At 45.5% G+C, this 19,034-nt stretch overlaps 1 protein-coding gene across 2 annotated transcripts; it reads right to left on the bottom strand.

Moving 5' to 3' along the window:
* Positions 1–649: 649 nt before the first annotated feature.
* Positions 650–15,601, bottom strand: SLC20A1 (solute carrier family 20 member 1). 2 transcript variants are annotated; one of them, XM_073791142.1, is made up of 11 exons: positions 15,377–15,601; positions 14,338–14,953; positions 14,023–14,163; positions 13,750–13,835; positions 8,932–9,028; positions 6,370–6,489; positions 4,562–4,834; positions 3,882–4,434; positions 3,104–3,289; positions 2,470–2,554; positions 650–1,630 (listed from the first exon to the last, which is right to left on the bottom strand). In XM_073791142.1, exons 2-11 carry the CDS (start codon positions 14,681–14,683, stop codon positions 1,469–1,471), a joined length of 2,049 nt encoding a protein of 682 aa, XP_073647243.1. In that variant the 5' UTR covers positions 14,684–14,953; positions 15,377–15,601; the 3' UTR covers positions 650–1,468. The 2 variants fall into 2 exon arrangements, with proteins under 2 accessions (XP_073647243.1, XP_033694858.1); XM_033838967.2 differs by having other exon boundaries at positions 3,882–4,440; positions 15,377–15,600.
* Between the last annotated feature and the right edge of the window lie 3,433 nt (positions 15,602–19,034).

Raw genomic sequence — 19,034 nt, 5'->3', positions numbered from 1 at the left:
TGACATGAAACGGTGAACATTTACTAAGTGAATCCATGGGCAGGTACGCAACCAGTGGTCCAATTTCTCAGGCACAGGTCAGGCAAGCATAACCTTATCCTTGTTGCAGTCTGGCTTCTACAAAGCATCTTGCTAAAAGTCTAAGGACAGGACCCATCAATCTAGTTTGCAAAGCCATGCACTTTTGCTTAACTGTCCTGATCAAGCCTAAAAGAGATAATGGGTCAAGACTGAAGAATCCGACACTGAGAATTTTTAAATGAAGCCGAGCTACACACACGAAACACGAACACTCATTTTAGCATTCTAATAGCAAAGCTACAAATAATCTAAATAAGGGTCTAGTAAGACAAACTAATCCATTCAAACAGGAAAACTTTGTGGCTGTTAAAGACAATGAGTAGATACGTGTTAACGTGGAAATGTCTAGGATGTGCTGGTAAAAAATACTAAACAGTTAGAAATGCCCCATGGAGGAATGTCATGTATATTCTGGGATCACAAGAAACGTACCAGGGAGGAGGGGGGAACTTTAAGCTAGAGGGCAGTTCTCACTTGTTAAGATACCACATTCTCCTAAGAATTGCATAAGGCTGACTGATCGGGAGCTCAGATGCTTCAAATATATGAACAAAACCAATGAGACATGTTTTCTAAAAACGGTAGGCTTTTTTATTCAGTTAAGAGGTAGACAGATGAACATGGAAGGCTGGCCCATTTAACTCACCCGAAGTTCATATTCCACTGCATTCATCCATCCCACACTGCCAGAAATCTTAAAGAAATAACCAAGACTGCCAGAAGGATTTTTCTTCCTAATTCTTCTTAGCAATCATGGTCAGTGAACTGCCTGCAAAGAAGTTACTACTAACTTAAATTTTCACCGTGTCCAAAGAACCTTGTCCTTGTAAGTAAGAAGTTCACGTATGCCAACAGAACCTGCCACTACCGACAGGAGGGCAGGGTACAAATGACGATTTTTCTAAGAGACTACAAGGGAAGCTTCGGTTACGGTGTGTGCTGTTAAGTCCCTGTGCGTGTTGGGGCAGAAGCTGGTGAAACCAACAAAGCAGAGCACGCTGTCAAATGGCTCTGAAGGGTCGTTTTAAAACGACACAAAACAAACAAACAAAAAATCACAAGTTATCTTCAGAGACAACATTAAAACATAATGGAATTGAAGCCTGATACAAAAAGTAGAGAAATATATACAGGAATTCACAGCCCAGAAGGAAAAGGAACCTCAACAGGAACCAGTGGAAACCTGGCCACTTTACATAGCTAATCTTGAGACAAGTCGTATTTAGCACAAAAGCAATTATAGCACAAGTAACGCTTCCCTCCCACAGCTCCCAAACTTTAAAGAGACTCCTGTCAGTCTTCTATAACACTGTAATTCATTCTTCAAAGGAACAGGAATGTGTACGGTGGTCCCAAACACTGACCCGAATTTTCATCTCAAACAGCTTCACACTCTGAGGATGACATATTTGAAGACTGCCATGATAGCAGCACTGATAACGCCAGAAATGGGGACTGTGACAAACCAGGCCATAAAAATGTTGCGGAAGAGTCGCCAATCAACAGCCTTTTTGGATCGGAGCCAGCCAACGGACACAACAGAGCCCACCTACGGGAGAAAGCAATCAAGGAAACTGGTTACTGAAGTGCCAGTGGCATTTTGTTAAACAGACCCGTGATTCTTAGGTAGGTAAGGAGCCCCGGACTGCCGGACCGATCCACGAAAGCTGGCTTGTAACAAGACGAAGGGCAATATAAAACCCAGTCACGGAATCCGTGCTAATTGGGGTAAAAGAGGGAAAGAAAACTCCCTTTTCCCTTCTGAGCTGCTGGAATGTAATGAACTACATTAATAATAATAACAACTGCTTTAATAATAGATTCCTTTAAGTTTCAGGCTTCCCAAAGATTCTAGAGGGAGGCTGCTGTTAGACCTAATAGCCAATCACCCGTAGATCTCTCTGGAAGAAAAAGAATGACTCAAAGGCTCCATGATGAACTAACTTAAAAATTCCCTTAAGGAAGCCAGTTTCTTCCTTTCCCTACAGTTACCCTATGGTTATTAGATGGTCATCAAGCCACCTTAGGACTCAATAAGTTTCTCAGGACTTCAATCCTGAGATGCTCTGAATATATGCTTGCTTCAAATAAACTGCCCTTCAACAAGCCTCACAGACTTGCTGCCTCTATAAAAAGGGGCTTTTGCACCGTTTGGGGAGAAAATATACTATCTGCTTAAATAAAAGTAATAGACGCTAGAAATTGCACAACGTGTATTTACATCCTTAGAGTCAACTTGTCCTAAACTTGTGAACTCTTCAAGACTCCCACGGTATAACACCAAATTATCAAAGGAAAAAAACCAAAAAACAAAAAGAACAAAGAAATACCTCTCGACGCATCTACTAAAACCACTCAAAAGACACAGTACCTCTACATTACACTTACTTTACAATGTGTTGTACTGATGGGAAGGCCAATATTCGATGCAATTACTACAGTGAGGGCAGATGCCAGTTCAATACTGAAGCCGCTGTGGACACAGACAGATCACTTGTCAAGAATGGAACTTAAATTTTGGTAAGTTAGCACTACCCCAAAGTTCACACAATCTTGCTGTGCTCTATCCAGTGACGAAAACTCCACCAACATCTTTAGTTTGCCCTAACTCCTGAAATCTGCTTTAAATCAGGCCATGAGACTGCTCTTCTCTTTTCCAGCATTTGAGGTTTTCAGGTTTTCTGGAAGCCCATTCTTAAAGCTTGCACTTTTACTTTGAGTTTAGTAAACATCAGTGTTGGCTCCGTAAAGACAGAGATACAAGCCAAATGTACATAGCTAGTAAGTCTTAGCACACACGCCTTTCTCAGAAGTTATTTTGTTAAAAAGAGTCCACCGGAGTTGAATAGATAAATTATGTTTAAGGGCCAGACGATAAGGAAAATCTAAAAAGTTCACACCAAAGAGAGAGGAACATCAGGAACTTACACGAACTTGGTTACTTTACGCAGTACCACTGCACAGTATTATGTATCTTAAGAAAATGAGCATTAACCTAATAAGACCTGCTTTACCAACTTACCTAGAGGGTGTGATTGGTGTCAGATCTTTCCCCATGGTCTGGATAACTCTCCTTCCCCAAACCCATAGACCAATACAGATACCAACACCACCATAGAGCAGAAGCCATATTGGTGTTGCTACTTTTGAGGAAACATCTCCCGTGTCATAAACCAGATACAAAGCAACCAGAGGACCGATGGCGTTGCTGCAAGAAAAAGAGGGCAGGGATGATTTTTCAGGCAAAACTAAAACTTGGCAAGAATCTAGTTGTCAATTGATCTACTAAGTTTTCTAAAGCAAAGCTTTCATTAGAAACTGGTCTTTCTTTCAAAGGAAATAAATGGAACCCCAACATACACAACAGAAGAAAATGAGAGCTCTTCTCAGAGGGGAAACGCCACGCATCTGGTGGCCTGTCTTCCTATAGGCCCAACTAAAGCAAATTTTGGGTTCCAATGAACAGGTGACAAACCACAGAACTAGGATTAACCACCTACAAATTCATTCTAGGGGGCAGTGATTCTATCAAAGAACTGGCTCCCATCTCGATAAAAGGCTTCTCTGTGGAAGATATATGTGTTTACCACCTACAGAAACAAACATATTCTTTGTAATCTCTGAAGAAAAAATTTTTCTTCCTGTTTTTTTAAGTCAATTAATTGCTATTACCTCATCCTTTCTGCATTATTCAGTGTCCCACGGGTGGTATAAGTACCAAGGCCACAAGCAGAACCTCATAAAGGGATTAGGCGGCACAAAAATAGCACGAGCAACGCCAAGAATCATAATCGACTGACCTGACGTCATTGCCACCATGGGCGAATGACCCAAAGCAGGCCGTGAGGATCTGCAGGAACTGGAAGAGGAGAGACACTTCTGGTTTGTCCTGGTCACACCATTCTTCTAGAGAGCTGGTGCTTCCTTTTCTGTCGCCCAGACCCATCTCGGCCTTGACACTCACGTCGATCTCGGATGCCGAGTGAATATCAGACACGGCGTTGCAGTAACTGGTGTAACTGTCCATTCGAATTCGCTTCTTGCTGTCTCCGTTAGGCCACGTCAGCTTCTCCATCTCTTCACCCTTCTGTTCACCTTCTTTGGCACGGAACGAATCCAGGGGCATGCCACAAATTGCCATGGTATAGGAAGTGTAGCTATTGTTGCGCCTCAAGGGTTTGTCGCCAGAGTCTCCCATGCAGTCGCCCACCTTGGCAAGATGTAGCTTGTGGAGCAGCTCTTTGTACAAGCCGGAGTCCTTATGCACCGTGTGATACTGATAGTGGCCGCTGGAGTTTATCTGGTTACTGACAGCTTGATTGAACTGAACTAGGTTCCCGTTAGGCAACTGCACTGCACCTGGCCAAGACCGAAAGGTTACACTCAATGCCCAGAGCATCAAGTCCGAACACAGAGCCTCGCAGCAGTGCTGCTGACAAAGGGAAACTCGCCTTTCCCCACCCGAGAAGAGTCCACTCACCGTTCATCGTGCCATCTATGCTGGTTTCCTCTTTCAGGTCCACGCTGGGAAGCCTCTCTCGCTCTGGAGCTTCCTCCAGGTCTCCAAGTTTGAACGAGACCGTTCTCTCCTCCACTGCAGCCCGCAGGGGCCCAGTGGCTGCTGACCCTACCTCTGAGACGGGATTCCTGGTTTCGGTATCACTGAGAGACAACTTTGTTTCTTCACGGTCTTCTTTCAAGCTATTCTTTTTTTCCATTAAGGGGCTTTCAGAAGGACTAGACTTGATTTCTCCTAGAAAAGAAGGATGTTTTTGTTTGGTTTTGACCAAACTGACTTGCTCTACATTTCCCCTTTCCTCACTTCAAAAAAAAAAAAAAAAAAAATCCTTCTCAAAATAAGACCACATGTAAACTTCAGTGAAAATTCAGGATAATTTTCCTGTCTGCTTTATTTGCCGTATCGCTTAATCTCTCACTTGGGAAGAAACCAGCGATACAAATGCAGAACACCCTATTACTAGGGGTTGCAAAGTTTTTTTCAGTGAAGGGCCAGACGGTAAAAATCTTTTAGGCTCCGTGGACTCTGCTATAAATTCTTGTTCTTCATAGAACCCTTCACAAATGTAGAAACCATCCTGAGCTTCCTGCTGGCCCCTTCTTGAGGGGAAGGAGCCCAAGCGTGGGGCTGGCAGAGAACTAAGAATTCTGACTGCGCCTAGTGCACGGCCTTTTCAAAAAGTGGCCCCAAACTTCAGTCTGTGAGTTCAAGCAAAATGACACAGCTCAACGCAGGCAACTGAAGGTGACTTGAATTTCCACCTCTAGAAAACAAAGACATGTGCCTTATGGTTCAAGTTCCATGACCAGGTGGGAACGTTTTCTGCCTCTGCACCAATGCCCAGTCTGTTTCCGTGTTCATTCAGGAATCCCGGTCAAGCTACCAACCAGGGTACAGAACATTAGCAGGACCTGTCTCATCTTCTCCCAGACTGAGGGAGAATCAAGGTCACGAAGTCCTGAAGGCCGCCAGACTAGCGCAGAGCCTCTCGGAGGCTCCGGAACACAGCTGCATGACGCAGCACTCTCCCGGTGCCACTGCAGTCTGTGCAGCCCTGCGCTTCTTCAAAGAACAAACTTATATCACCACCCGAGCATTTGCAGATGAAAAGGGCGGAAAAAGATCGTCTCAGGAGAGTTCAAGTAGTAAGGGAAGGAATATAAGATTTAATTAAGACCTATACTAACCAGAATGTATGCCATATTTGATTATACTGAAATACTACATACAGTAATGGTCTAAATGATCCCTTCATGACACCCTGAAAATGTCTACCTCTGGAATCTGTGCTCCAATTCTGAAAATGAACCAAATCTGAAGTCAGATAATATAGTAGCATAGCTCTGAATATCTGAATCTGAAGGCGCTGGTTTTGGTAAATGTTTCCTGTGAAAATATTTCATACCTACCTTTTATTTTTCATTAAGGTATCCTCATCCTTCTCAATTAATGTAGACTACAACTTCTCTGTATTTATCTAGCATGTCACTGGCAAGTGATCAAGGTACAGTAAAAAAAAGAAAAAACAGATTAAGTGCCTAGCTTGTCTGGCGGCCCAAATAAGGTCAAATACGCCTTATGACTAGGTCTCAGGTCATTTTAAGTTAATAAGAACGTAGTTTGGACAATAAACCTACATCCGCAAATTTCCATGTAAATTTTCTGGCTTTACCAATCTATCCAAGTAGCAGATTTTTACAGACGGCTACACACAAAGAAGCAAGCACAGCATTACTAGTTAAGATTTTCTGCTACAACATGTTACTTACGTTCAATTTTTCTCTTCATCCTGGGACATACAAAGAACCAGACGATAAGGGCACAGAAAACTGCACATCCCACCGAGATGAGGATGGTACCCCACAGAGGAAGTTTGTCAAAGCCCAGCACTAGGAGATAAAATGGTGCATCTTGAAAACCCCAGGGCAACTGCCCCCCTGTAATAACGTGTCAACCCTCCTCTGGGGACTCTGGGGTTCCCCAAGCCAGCCCATCACCCTTTATAGCTGTTGCCAGCCTTAGGTCCACAGGATTACTGTGTTCGTGGCTATACAAATCTGGGAGAAAAATCCCATAGCATGTGAAATCCACCAGTCTGGCCTACTTTAAACACCTGCTAGACTGACATCTCCCAAGCTCCTTCACATACTAGGCTTTTTCCTTTCTTTGCTTTAGAAGACAGATTACTACACTGAGCAACTGCAACTAGCTATGAAAATAAACGGAAGCTTTCCACTGCCCAGCCTCCAGATGGGAGCGGCCACACCTTCTGTTTGCACATAAGATTTTAACGTTAAGAAAGGAAAGTGCCCCAGTCGTCACATTTCTCCTACTGATGTAATCAGTTCTCTGTGGAAGTTATCACATCCAAGCAAAATCCTTTAGAGCAAGATTATCTCTTAGGACGCATTATCAAACTAAGATACATTTATCTATCAAGGGATAAGAATAGTTCAAAGGGCTGTCTTTCACAAAAAGAAAATAGTAGAGTGGTAATCACACTAACAAGCGACATCTTAAACAGAGACATGCCTACTTCTCACATGGCTCAGGGATCATTAACTAGTCACCTGGTTATCACTTAAATGCCAACAGCCTCCAAGCCACTCGTCTATATTTAATGACAGAAGCAAAGCACTAGAGAACACTACTTAAACCTAAAGGATGTTATAATGATCTGTGGTTTATCCAAGAACAGCTTAGTTCCTTGTGGTTGTTTTGCATATTAGGAATTACTTATAAAATGGAAATTCTATTGTTCCTCAAAATGATTCGTATTTAAAAATCAGATATAAATCGAGGCCCCTTCAAAACCAAAGTTCTGTGATGACTAAATCTTTCCATTTTAATTCCTGCTATCAATTCTAATCATGCAGTTAGTCACACAAACTAAAATATACATGAAATTTAATCAATCTCTGTATCACAATTTAAATTTGCCTACGTTCCAAGTCAAAAAAGGAAAATGAGACTGGTTCTTTCTTGTAAATGATCGACCAAAGGACAGGACAAAAATACCCACATTCCCTTTTCAAAGACGACTGAAAATGCAAGTTTCTAATTTCACTGAACTATGAGCTTTGCTGCTACCACATAAAACATCAGTGCTTAGAGCCTCACGGAGCCTTTTTTAGTTTAACATGAAGAAGCCAATTTAAAACAGAATGGAAAGGCAGCAGGCAAGCTTTCCTTTGCCTGTAGCATTTGGTAAGGAGGCTGGTATCCCCTAAATAAGATCAATATCCTCATAAAGTTGTCTGATTTCTTTCCTGATTATTCTAACAAAGACATGGTTAAAAATACTTAGCTAACTCCAATTTTGGTCAGTGACTTATTACTTCAGTGAGGTTTCCAAAGCAAGTTACAATCCATCAGTCAGAAATGGAATCAATTTGGTGGGCCACAATGAGCATTTTAAAAAGCTAAAAAGAATACTTGCAAATATGACTGCATAGCACATAGTAAGGTTAAGTAGCTTCAACATACTATTCCAGTTCTCTTTCCCTCTCTCCCCCTCCCTCTCTAAGTATGTGTGTGCTGGGCAGCAATGTACAATGTCTTTCTTCCAGTGTGTCACAACAGTCAAAAGATTGAAAGCCACTAACTTGACGGATCAAAGGCCATCAGGCCAAATGAACCTAGACAGGAAAACTGACTGATCAAGACATGTACTGTCCTGTCTGACAAGTTACAGGTTATCAATCTTTTTCAATTGCTAAATGAAACACGTATCACAATTTAATCCATGCTTTGCCTGTGTTCCAACATAAAAGTAATCAACATTTCAATCTTTATATTCTCACAAATATTTTTCCTCTTAGCTGCATGAATTCTTCTTCCAAGTGCACTTAGGGCAGGTGTTAAACATCCCAACTCTTCTCATTCAAGCAGATTCAGGGGAGTAAATTTAGAAACAAAAAGGAGCTCCACTTGGGAGAGAAAAATGAGAATATCCAGCAAACCAGTCCTAAATGACTGATTATCGAAGACCAAGTATAACTAATGACTCTTCAGTAGTCGAGGTAACATCAATTCCGGTATTTTTAGCATAGATAGGAAAGAGGGAGGGAGAAGATCAAATTATCGGTGGATCCTGTGAAGACTAAAGAGTAAAGGTCTGTAGTGATTTAGAATCTGAGCAGGTCTCTTTGGTTGAAAAACTATCTAGGTTAACTCAGCATACACTAGCCTGCAGCCTTCTGAAATGGGCGCAGGCCAGCCACCTTCTAGGAGATTTCAGCCCTGTAAACAAAAAGGGGTAAATTGGGCATTTAATGCAAGTTTTAGAAACAACTTTCAATTCACATTTAAATATTCTGATATGTACTTACAAGGTGCTCCAGTGTACATGATGGAAAAGAGGTTGATTCCAACTGTGCAGGCATAGAACACTGGCAAAGCTCGCAACCCGTTAGGAACCGGATCTGCCTGTAAAATACCATCATCATTAAGCTCAAGATCTTAAAAGCTGTAAAAACTTAACCCATTTCCATAGAACCTTATCAAAGGGCAGCTTCAGGAATTAGTTCCAATAACTATCTCCCCATAGTAGTTTCCAAGGCCAGATGGTCTTTTCCTACATTTGCTCCTGGAAGTTCCCCTACCAAGGCTGATCTCATCTTCTACATCCATCTGAATTTAAGTTTGTGTTCGCTTTAATGTTTGGGGGTTGGTTAGGTTTTTGTTGCCGTTATTGTTTTTTTTTTTTTTGGCTTCGTTGCACCTTTGTTGCTGCGCTTGGGTTTTCTCCAGTTGTGTCGAGCGGGGGCTACTCTTTGTTGCGGTGTGCGGGCTTCTCATTGCGTTGGCTCCTCTTGTTGCACAGCATGGGCTCTAGACATGAGGGCTTCAGGAGTTGTGGCACGCAGGCTCAGTAGTTGTGGCTCGCAGGCTCTAGAGCACAGGCTCAGTAGTTGTGGCGCATGGGCTTAGCTGCTCTTAGCTGCTCCGTGGCATATGGGATCTTCCCGGACCAGGGCTCAAACCCGTGTCTCCTGCATTGGCAGGCGGATTCTTAACCACTGAGCCACCAGGGAAGTCCCTGTTGCTGTTATTCTTAACAAGGCTACCTACTACTAGCGACTGGTGATGTCCTGAATGATCAGTTTCAACCCCCAGTGCTCTAAGGTACCTCACGTCCAGATAAAATCTGAGCACACACCTGAAAATGTACTATATAAGAGAGATCAAGAAACAGACTATGAGATATTACATTTCTTACCTGACTTTATACCTGCAATGACTTCTTAAAAACAAAACATGTAGGAGAATATACCAGCAACAACCATCTTATCTAGACATTTGATAAATATGCCACAACTAGTGATTTACCAAAGTGCTAAGATAAAAATCAATCGTACACTAGGTCACCTCCTCATTTAACAGACTGTGCCAAGCACTAAAATATGGGAGTGAATGAGACAAAGTTCCTGCTCTCACAGAACTGACACTTACATTCTAGTACAGAATCATGCTATGAAGAAAAAAGAAGGGGAAGGAGGCCGTGATGGAAGGAGGCGCACACTTTAATTCTTGGAGGTGGCGCGGGAGATACTCCAAAGACCATCAGTGGAACAAAGACACAAATGTGTTAGGTCAACAAGCCATAAGCCAGGTACACACGCAGGGGTAGAAAAAGAGCAGCCAGAGAGCAGGCTACCTGGAGGGCAGACTATCCCAGAGACGTCAGAAAGTACAAAGACCCTGAGGCAAACACCTGAATTGTCTGAGGAACAGCAAGGAGGCCAGTGTGACTGGAAACAAGAGTTAAAAACAAGAGCACAGATCTGAATACATGAGAAGGCTAAACTTCAAAGATGTGGTTAGCCCAAAGGTTTAATGCTATCTTGAATCACAATCCAATGGAAAATCTTGGGGAGGAACAAACAAGGAGAAGAATCAAATACATCAGAAGAGTGAGGTAATGGCTTAAGATCAAGGAAACGGAAAGTAGAGGTGCCATTCCAAATCAGCAGAGATGGGCGCTTGACAAAAACCACTCTGAATATTACCTTCCCTATCCGTAGTTTAAGAGAATGCTACAGGTAGGGAATTGGTCAAAACAAAAATAGCCAATAAAACCTAAGCATCAGGGCTTCCCTGTTGGCGCAGTGGTTAAGAATCCACCTGCCAATGCAGGGGACACAGGTTCAAGCCCTGGTCCGGGAAGATCCCACATGCCGCAGAGCAACTAAGTCTATGCGCCACAACTACTGAGCCTGCGCTCTAGAGCCCGCACGCCACAACTACTGAAGCCTGCGCGCCTAGAGTCTGTGCTCCGCAACAAGAGAAGCCACTGCAATGAGAAGCCCGCACACGACAACGAAGAGTAGCCCCCGCTCGCTACAAGTAGAGAAAGCCCACGTGCAGCAACAAAGACCCAACGCAGCCAAACATTAATTAATTAATTTAAAAAAAAAAAAAAACTCATCATCTCTGAGTAACTCAACCATGCGTGTCCCACCCCAAGGGTAGTCGGTAAGGTTATGAACCTGAGGTGTATATACATTTTTCTTCTAAGAACTCTCTGTGCTTTTAAGAAATTCTCCAAGAAACCAAAGACCACCCCCCGAAATCAAAATCCATAAGGGTTCTAGACATTTGTGGGGGCTTCTCTTTCTCCCTTTTGCTACCTCCAAACTCCTCTTAGCCACTCCCCCAGGAGGTAACCAGGGCTAACATTTTATTGAATGTTGACCACCATATGACTCACCTAACACTTAAAACTTTACCTATAAGTAAATATCTCATCATCCAGTTATATGGGATGGGAAAGGGGGTCTTCATAACCCATTTTCAACCATAATATTCATTTTTTATACATCGGACATTCCAGTAAACTAAAGAAAAAAGTTCCTGAGTTTGAAAAGATACCCTAGATATATTTAATGAGATTCCTGACAGAAGGGAAAATGCTGAAAGGCCCACTTTCTTTGACTAGAATTTAAACACTCAACAGGAAAACTCCCTTTTCCCCTTATTCCTTGTTTATTGTCCCAATCCTTAACCTCCACTCTGCTTTTTCCTACTAGACTACCCAACACCCTTGGAACATTCAGAAAATTGAAAATTTTTAAAAGCACTTTTAATGTTAATTTCCAAAACAGAATCTTTAATTGGAAAGTATCTTAATGGTCAAATATTTAGATTTTAACAGCCAAGACCACCAAAGGTTACTAGTGTAAAGATGTTTTCTTGAGACTTAAAATCTAACAGTAACCAGAAATATTCAGCCTCATCACCTAAAAATTCATCTGTTATTGGTAGATTAAACACAAGAGTACGTGCCTGCCTGTGTGTGTGTGTGCGGGTAGATTCTCAAAGTCCATATTGAATAGTTTTAAACACTATTCCAATCATTCTTTTTTTTTTTTTTAATATTTATTTATTTTGGCTGTGCCGGATCTTAGTTGCAGCACACAGGATCTCTTAGTTGTGGCATGCGGACTTCTTAGTTGCGACATGCGAACCCTTTAGTTGCAGCATCCATGCGTGATCTAGTCCCCTTGACCAGGGATTGAACCCGGGCCCCCTGCATTGGGAGCACAGAGTCTTACCCACTGGACCACCAGGAAAGACCTATTCCAATCATTCTTGATCATGTCCATCCTCATACCCCATGAGGAATATATAATTAAGAAGTTCATATATCTAACTTAAGGTCTCTAACTGAGGATAAAGACGCCTGGCATGCATTCCCCAAATGAGAGTTCTGGGGACCTGAAAATCCCACTTTGTACCTGAAAGCATGACCATTCCTCCTCCAGAAAAGAAGTTTGTTTGGGCTTGATACACACAAAGCCTCTGGAACAATCTGTCTCTCAATAATCCACAAAGACCCGGTGTAAACCTTTATGAGCACAAATCCACAACAGGGGATCCCAGCAATCCTCCTGCTTCTCTGGTAAGGAGCAAGCTATACAGCTCTCAAAGTACGAAGAGTTCTGATCCCTGACTACTACTAAGCCTCAAAGGGAAGCCTCACGTTATCACATTCCACAGCTGCGGGGAGTAGGAGGGTAGGTGCTATTCACTAACCGCTTGCTAAACAAGACAATGCCAAACTCTGAGTCTGTTGATATCAACCAACTGTTTACTCTCAAATTATACCAAGCTACAGAGGTTTCAAGTTTTCAAAGTATTACGCTGCTATCTTTTGCCAGACTCAGGCCATGGTAAATAGTGATTAGTGAGTCACTTTACCAGTTACTGAATTTCTATAGAAAAGTATGTATCCTTCCCTAGAGAAGCTTAGAACTAGACCAAACAAACGGTTCTGAATACATTCTTACCCCTTGGGATTAAGCTACCTATCTCCCTTCACTCAGATTTCTTCAGTTCAGAAGAATTTTTAAGAACTTACAATGGACCGTTAAGAGCCATTCACCTCAGGAAAAGGACAACTTTGTTTCCTGAGAAAAAAGCATTTATTCTTACTGTAACTCAGTCCAACGACAACATCCCTTGTTGTCTACATTTATTTTGGAGCCAGCATCAGACTTCTTGATTTAAAAAAAATGCTATCAGGTCCCTCAAAAGGGATTTTCAAATGGACAGGAAATTAAATGGCTGTCTGGAATTTTTTTTTTTTTTTTTGCCAAGAAAAACAAAATGAGAATTACCTTTACTGGTTCCTTTTTACCTATTCTGAGCTATTAGAGTCAAGTCACTGTGAGAGGTAGCGTGTCCACCATGAAGCTTACAAGCTGGTTTCGATAATCAACACTCTACAAATAACTATGTGGGGACCCAAACAACTCCACTTTAACTGGCAGCTAAGAAAATGTCACCCAGGACACTGTGATTTGTTGAACCCTAAGCTTACAATGCAGACTGGCCTGCATATGATGGTGATTTGAGGTAGTAATCTGCATACAGGTCAACAAAGCCACTCCAAATACATTTCCTTAATTTTTTCTTTCAGTCTCGGCACACTATAGTGCTCAATTTTTCCTTCCCAAATGACTTCTTGGGTATTGAAAACGTGCTTCTTTCAGAAAATTCAACATACGAGAGGTATACAAAACAAAGAATTTTTCTAACTTTCCAAGGCCACACTCCTACACACCGATCCCATTTGCAATAATGCTATCGGTTTGAACACCACGAAGTGTGACTTAGTACAGGTCATGCGGGGAGAGAAAGATTACCTTACGGAGGATGAATGCACGAACAAGGAAGAATAAAATTCCAGACATAATACCAGAAAGCAGCGGTGAGACGAACCAAGACATCACTGAAATAGAACACATTAAGAAAAAAATGTCAACTAATGGAAATCAGGAACCAAAACACACTTTAAATTTTAGTCCTCTCGTTTCAAAACTTTAGCCCGTCCCTCCAATTTTACATCATTTTCTCCCATACACAACGCCATGGTAACACGACAAGAAGAATAAAAAGCCTTTTAGAATTAAACATACCAATTTTTATCAGTTCTGACCACTTGACCCCCTCCTGCCCCTTCGCCACCAGGGAGAAACCAATGGTTGCACCAACGATACAATGGGTTCCAGAAATGGGAAGCTTCAAAAACGAAGCCACTAGTTGCCACACAGCAGAACCTGAAACACATAAAGTTTTATTAAGTACGTGACAAAAGTGACAAATTCCATTATGTACGAAGTGCATATTACTGAATGTAATAATCTGAATCGAGGCAGAGCACAAGAATGGAACGACCCATGATAAGAATTTCCTCACCCGCCACTATCAGGACAACACGAAAAAAAACTTACCAAACATCGCACTGACAGAGCCGGCCATCAGCAGCTCTTGTGTCGAGTTGTACATCTCCACGTCAATCAAGCCCTTCCTGATGGTCTCGCTCACTTTGGCCCCCAGCAGGACGGAGCCCACTGTCTCAAAGATACTAGCTAGGATGCAGGCTTGCTTCAGGGTCACTACACCTGATCCCACGGCTGTACCAAACGAATTTGCTACATCATTGGCTCCCACGGAGAATGCCAGGACAAATGCAATAACGAAGCCCAGGACGAGCATCCATAGGTAGTCCACCAATGGACCAGAAGCGGCAGTAGCAGCAATAGTAGTGGCAATCAGCGTTGCCATGGTAGATGCCATTCTCTAGAGTAGTGGTTCTTTAATTAATCAGAGAATTACTGAGCGGTTTTCGAGATGTGTAAACAGAATATGAGGTATCAAAAATGCTATAATAAATAATATATATTATATAAAATTAAATACTGTCAACTACGGCACAGAAACCGAGCTGGGGAGTTACTGCTATACGCTGCGTATGGGCATCTGTTGTCTGGGGTTTCTTTGGCTCTGGAGGGCTAGAAGCACGGAGCAGAATTCCATGGCGGAGAAGAGAAAGGACGCAAGTTCATCCTGGAAGGGGGGATGGATAACAATAGCAGCGCGCCCTTGCGGTCCCGCACCCCGCGACGGCCCACCGGGACTGGGGGCCCCGGCCGTGCCCGCCGCCCGCGATCCGGTATCCCGCACCCCACGCAGACCGCGCCGGGCGGCGGGCACGTGGCGCAGGGGACCACCTCGGCCCGCGCGCGCCCAGCCCGGCCCCCGCGCCGCCGGCCCGCGCGCGCCCTCCCCGCGAAAAGCGGAAAAGAGCCGTTCCCGCGCGCGCCTCCCGGGGACCGCCAAAAAGGCCCGCGGGCGGGCGGACGGGGTGGCATGGGGTAGGGTGGGGGAGGGAGGCGGGTAGCGCCGAAAGCAGAACCCCACCGCGCCGCCGCGTCCGCGCCGGGCCCCGGGGAGAAGAAAGAGCCTTTCCAAGGTGGCGCCGCCACTCACCAAAGGAAACGAAGGGCCGAGTGGGAGACGAGGTCCAGGCTGCGGCGGCGGGCTAGGGCCACGGACGCACGCACCTGCTGTCGGCGAGCACACGGCCTGGCCTGGGGCGGAGGCTCTGGGGATGGCTCGGCGGGGCTGGCAACCCACCCAGGAAGCAGCCGCGGACGCCTCAGCAGCCGAGAAGGAAAAGCACTCAGCACGCGACGGCAGCCATCACTCCAGCAGCGCACTCCGCCGGCCTCTACTTATAGCCGTCGCCGCGCACCGCGTGACCAGCCGCGCCTCGCGCCGCCCAGGAGCCCCGCCCCCGGGATGACGCAGCCCCAGCCAACCCGGCGGCCCGGCCGGATGAGCCCGACCGCGGCGATCATTGGCCCGCCCCGCGCTGGCGGCCACGCCCCCAGAGGGGAGCCTGTCCACGTGGGGAGGGCCGGCCTCCTCCCTGCGGCCTTGCCCTGGTGTCCTGGCACCTTCTGGCCGCGCCTGCTGGTTAGCGGCGCAGGCCGCGGGGCACCCTCACCCTGCCGCTGGAGGTTGTCAAGTGGGGATTGTAGAGGCCGCGACCAAGGGCATAGTTCCTCCCGCGCGAGCCCAGTTTTACGGAGCTGGCCGCGCCTCAAGCCGCACTTTCAGCGCACTTGCGACCTGCCGCATCCGGAGGCCACACCTGGCCGAGTTCCCTCCCTCCCGTCCTCCCGGTGACGCTGCAGGAGAGCTCGCGCCCCGGGGCTCCGAATCCATTCCCGGCACGTTGTCGCACCTGTGACTTGCCATTGGCCAGACAGGCATTGTCCCTCGCCGGGGGAGGGAAAGGGCTCACGTGGTCGCTTTACTCCAGCAGTCATGCACTTGGGTGAAAACAGACTGAGCAGTCACGAGAACCAGGTCGTCTCCCAGTCATGGCGCAGAGCCCCAGGGCGGCTGCGAGTCGTCAGTTTCCCCGTGGCAGAGCTGCGTTTTCTGCGCCGCAGCTGTGGCGCGTGGGGAAGGACACTGCTCCGGATTCAAATCCTGACTGCTGCTCGCTGCAGCGTGTCACCTTGAGCGACTTCCAGATCTCTCTGACTGCGCTCTCAGGAATGTAAATTGTTAACAATCCCTACCTACCTGGTAGCGGGGATTAAGTGAGTTAACGTGTGTGAATGTGACTAGAACTCAGTAGGAGTTCAGTGAATGCTAATTTCGTCCTGCTCTTTCCGTGAATATTCCTGTTTTAGAATGTAGAAAAGGTTGTAAGGGCGTTCTCTTTGCATCCCGGAAGCTTTCCTATTTTGAGACATTGATTTCTGGTCCCCCTACGTGGTATATAATGTAGTTTTGACATTAGTGAGATCTTCTCTGCACATTTAGGGGTATTTCACTATTTGGCTTAAGTTCAAGACGAACCATTCATGCCAAGGGAGATTAAGGTCATGGTCTCTTGTCAGGGTTGTCGTGAGATTAAAGAATTCCCAACAGAAATATTTACCAGGCTTAGAATGTTCTGGAGCCCTCCCCACCTTTTGCCATCTCTAGCAGCTGGGCACTGATTAGCAGGAATGAAGACGTTGTAAATCGTTGCTATGTCCGGGTCATCTATGGAGGCGTAAACTCCACCGGAGTATCCTCTGACCTGCCTAGAAAATCTGGTGGAGTTATATGAGTAACTTACAAAGCTCTAAGTCCGAAGGTCATGTCCAAAAAGAAGAAAGTGCGTGTCCAGGAGCACTGACCCTGGGGTGCAAATCTGATGTAATTCTGACACCTTAAATTGTACTCCTCCTTCCACCTTTACTTCATTTCAAGGTTATGAAAAAAAAATAAAGGACTGGTCTGTTAAAGGTCCTTAGTGTTCTGCCACTGAAAATGATAATTTTCAAAGCAGTTATTAAGGCAATTGCCTGGAACTTTTCCCAGTATGTGTTTTTTGCATTCTGTCCTTTCTGTCTACTTTTGCTGGCCTGTGGTACTAGCTCTTTAAGTGGGCAAACACTTGCTGGACAATGTCTATTGAAGGCCGTGGGGCAGCCGTGGGGCATATCTATCAAGGCAAGAGCACATTCCAGGCCTCCTGGGGTGGGTTGAGGAGAGTGCCAGGGCAGAGATTCAGGAGATGCCCCTTGTGACACAAATGAATTCTGTGAACATCTTCAGGCTCTAGAAGGGTTCTACCCTTCCTCCTTAGGACGACACTCAGAGTGAACCAGGCTGTAAAGGGACGTGGGGGGGGTTGAAGGCCGTGTGGGGTGGGGTGGGGTCCTGGCTGCCTCACCTGGGGAGAGAGGATCTGTGGGATACAGCCCTTAGAGACCTAGACTTACCATGGTTGGGACGCCTTATCCTCCCATTAGGGAGAAGAGCTAGGGCTCTGCCTATGGAGAGAAGTTACAGTGCCTTGGAAATGGAAAACGATGGAAAAAATGAGGACCACCAATTCACACACAAATGGCGCTGGTTCTGACCTTACGGCTGAACACAGGAAAGAGGGCAGAGATCTCAATGATAATGTTTCTCTCTTAGAATCAAGGCGTTCTCTGCTAGAATCTCGGACCCTAGCGAAGCCAGTTGGTCTAGTGGTTTAACGTATGGACAATAAAGCCGAACTGCCTGCTCTGCTACTCACTAGTCACATGACCATGGGCAAGTACCTTCTATGCCTCAGCTTCCTCATCTGTAAAGGGGAGAGGTTAAGAGTTGCTACTTCCTAGGGCTGTTGTGAGGACTCAATCAATGTACGTAAAGTCCTTTGAGAGGATGTCTACTCCGTGGCTGGTGTGATCTCGGCACTCTTACTGAGTTCAGTATCTAGCTGAAGGCCTACTGTGCAGAGCTCATGTTTAAAAGGAACTGTGTGTCACATGGCAGAGTTGCCATCCAGGCCAAGCTCTTTCAGACTTCTCCCATTGCTGATAAAGAATGGGGGGGCCACGAGAAACTGGGGCCCTCTGCCGGGGCCCTGGCGTGGTGGGTTGGGGTGTAGTGTGTGCTTCAGGGCACATGAGTGGGCTTGCTGGCCTAGGAGTGAGAGGCCTGGCCTGGCTCAGACCCTAACTGCCCCCAGGATCTTTGGTGAGTCCCTGCCACAGAGCCCAGGAGTTTCAGGGTCCCTTACCCACCCTCACCTCAAAGAGAATTGAACAGGGAATTCCCTGGCAGTCCAGTAGTTAGGATTCTGTGCTCTCACTGCCGAGGGCCCAGGTTCGGTCCCTGGTCGGGGAGCTAAGATCCCACAAGCCATGCGGTGCAGCCAAAAAAATAAAAAAGAATTGAACAAGACAGCCTGCCATGTGCCGCTGAACAGCAACCTGGGCACTATGGGTTTGCAGTTTTCTTGGAGATGCTTCCATCTCTCACTGACTCCATGGGTGGAGTTAAATTGTAGAGAGCTGGGAAGGCTGACCCACCAGCCCCTCCAGACCTGCAGAAGCATGGACAAAAGGAAGAGGCAGTACCACTTCTGCACCTTCTGAGCTCAGAGACGCTTGCAGTCAGAGAAATGCATCTGAGGTCACCATTCACTGAGCAGGAAGGAAACCTCCTGGAAAGGGTCTGCTTGGAGGAGGGGGGACTGCAGTGGGGAATGGGAACACTGTGGAGCCAGACTGGGATCCAAGGAAGTTTCAGAGGCCATCCATTAGGACTTGGATGGGAGAGGGGAGAGGAACATTCAGGGAGAAGA

Source organism: Tursiops truncatus, chromosome 14 (assembly GCF_011762595.2).
Source record: "Tursiops truncatus isolate mTurTru1 chromosome 14, mTurTru1.mat.Y, whole genome shotgun sequence".
Taxonomy (NCBI): Eukaryota; Metazoa; Chordata; class Mammalia; order Artiodactyla; family Delphinidae; genus Tursiops; species Tursiops truncatus.
This window is presented reverse-complemented; position numbering and strand designations above follow the sequence as displayed.

Excerpts from the sequence above, each read along its gene's own strand:
- SLC20A1 (XM_033838967.2), bottom strand. The coding sequence starts at position 14,683 with ATGGCATCTACCATGGCAACGCTGATTGCCACTACTATTGCTGCTACT. Across the intron at positions 13,836-14,022 it reads GTCAGAACTGATAAAAATTG|TGATGTCTTGGTTCGTCTCA; the intron begins GTATGTTTAATT and ends GTTCTATTTCAG. Across the intron at positions 6,490-8,931 it reads CATGTACACTGGAGCACCTT|TGCTGGGCTTTGACAAACTT; the intron begins GTAAGTACATAT and ends TTTATCTCCTAG.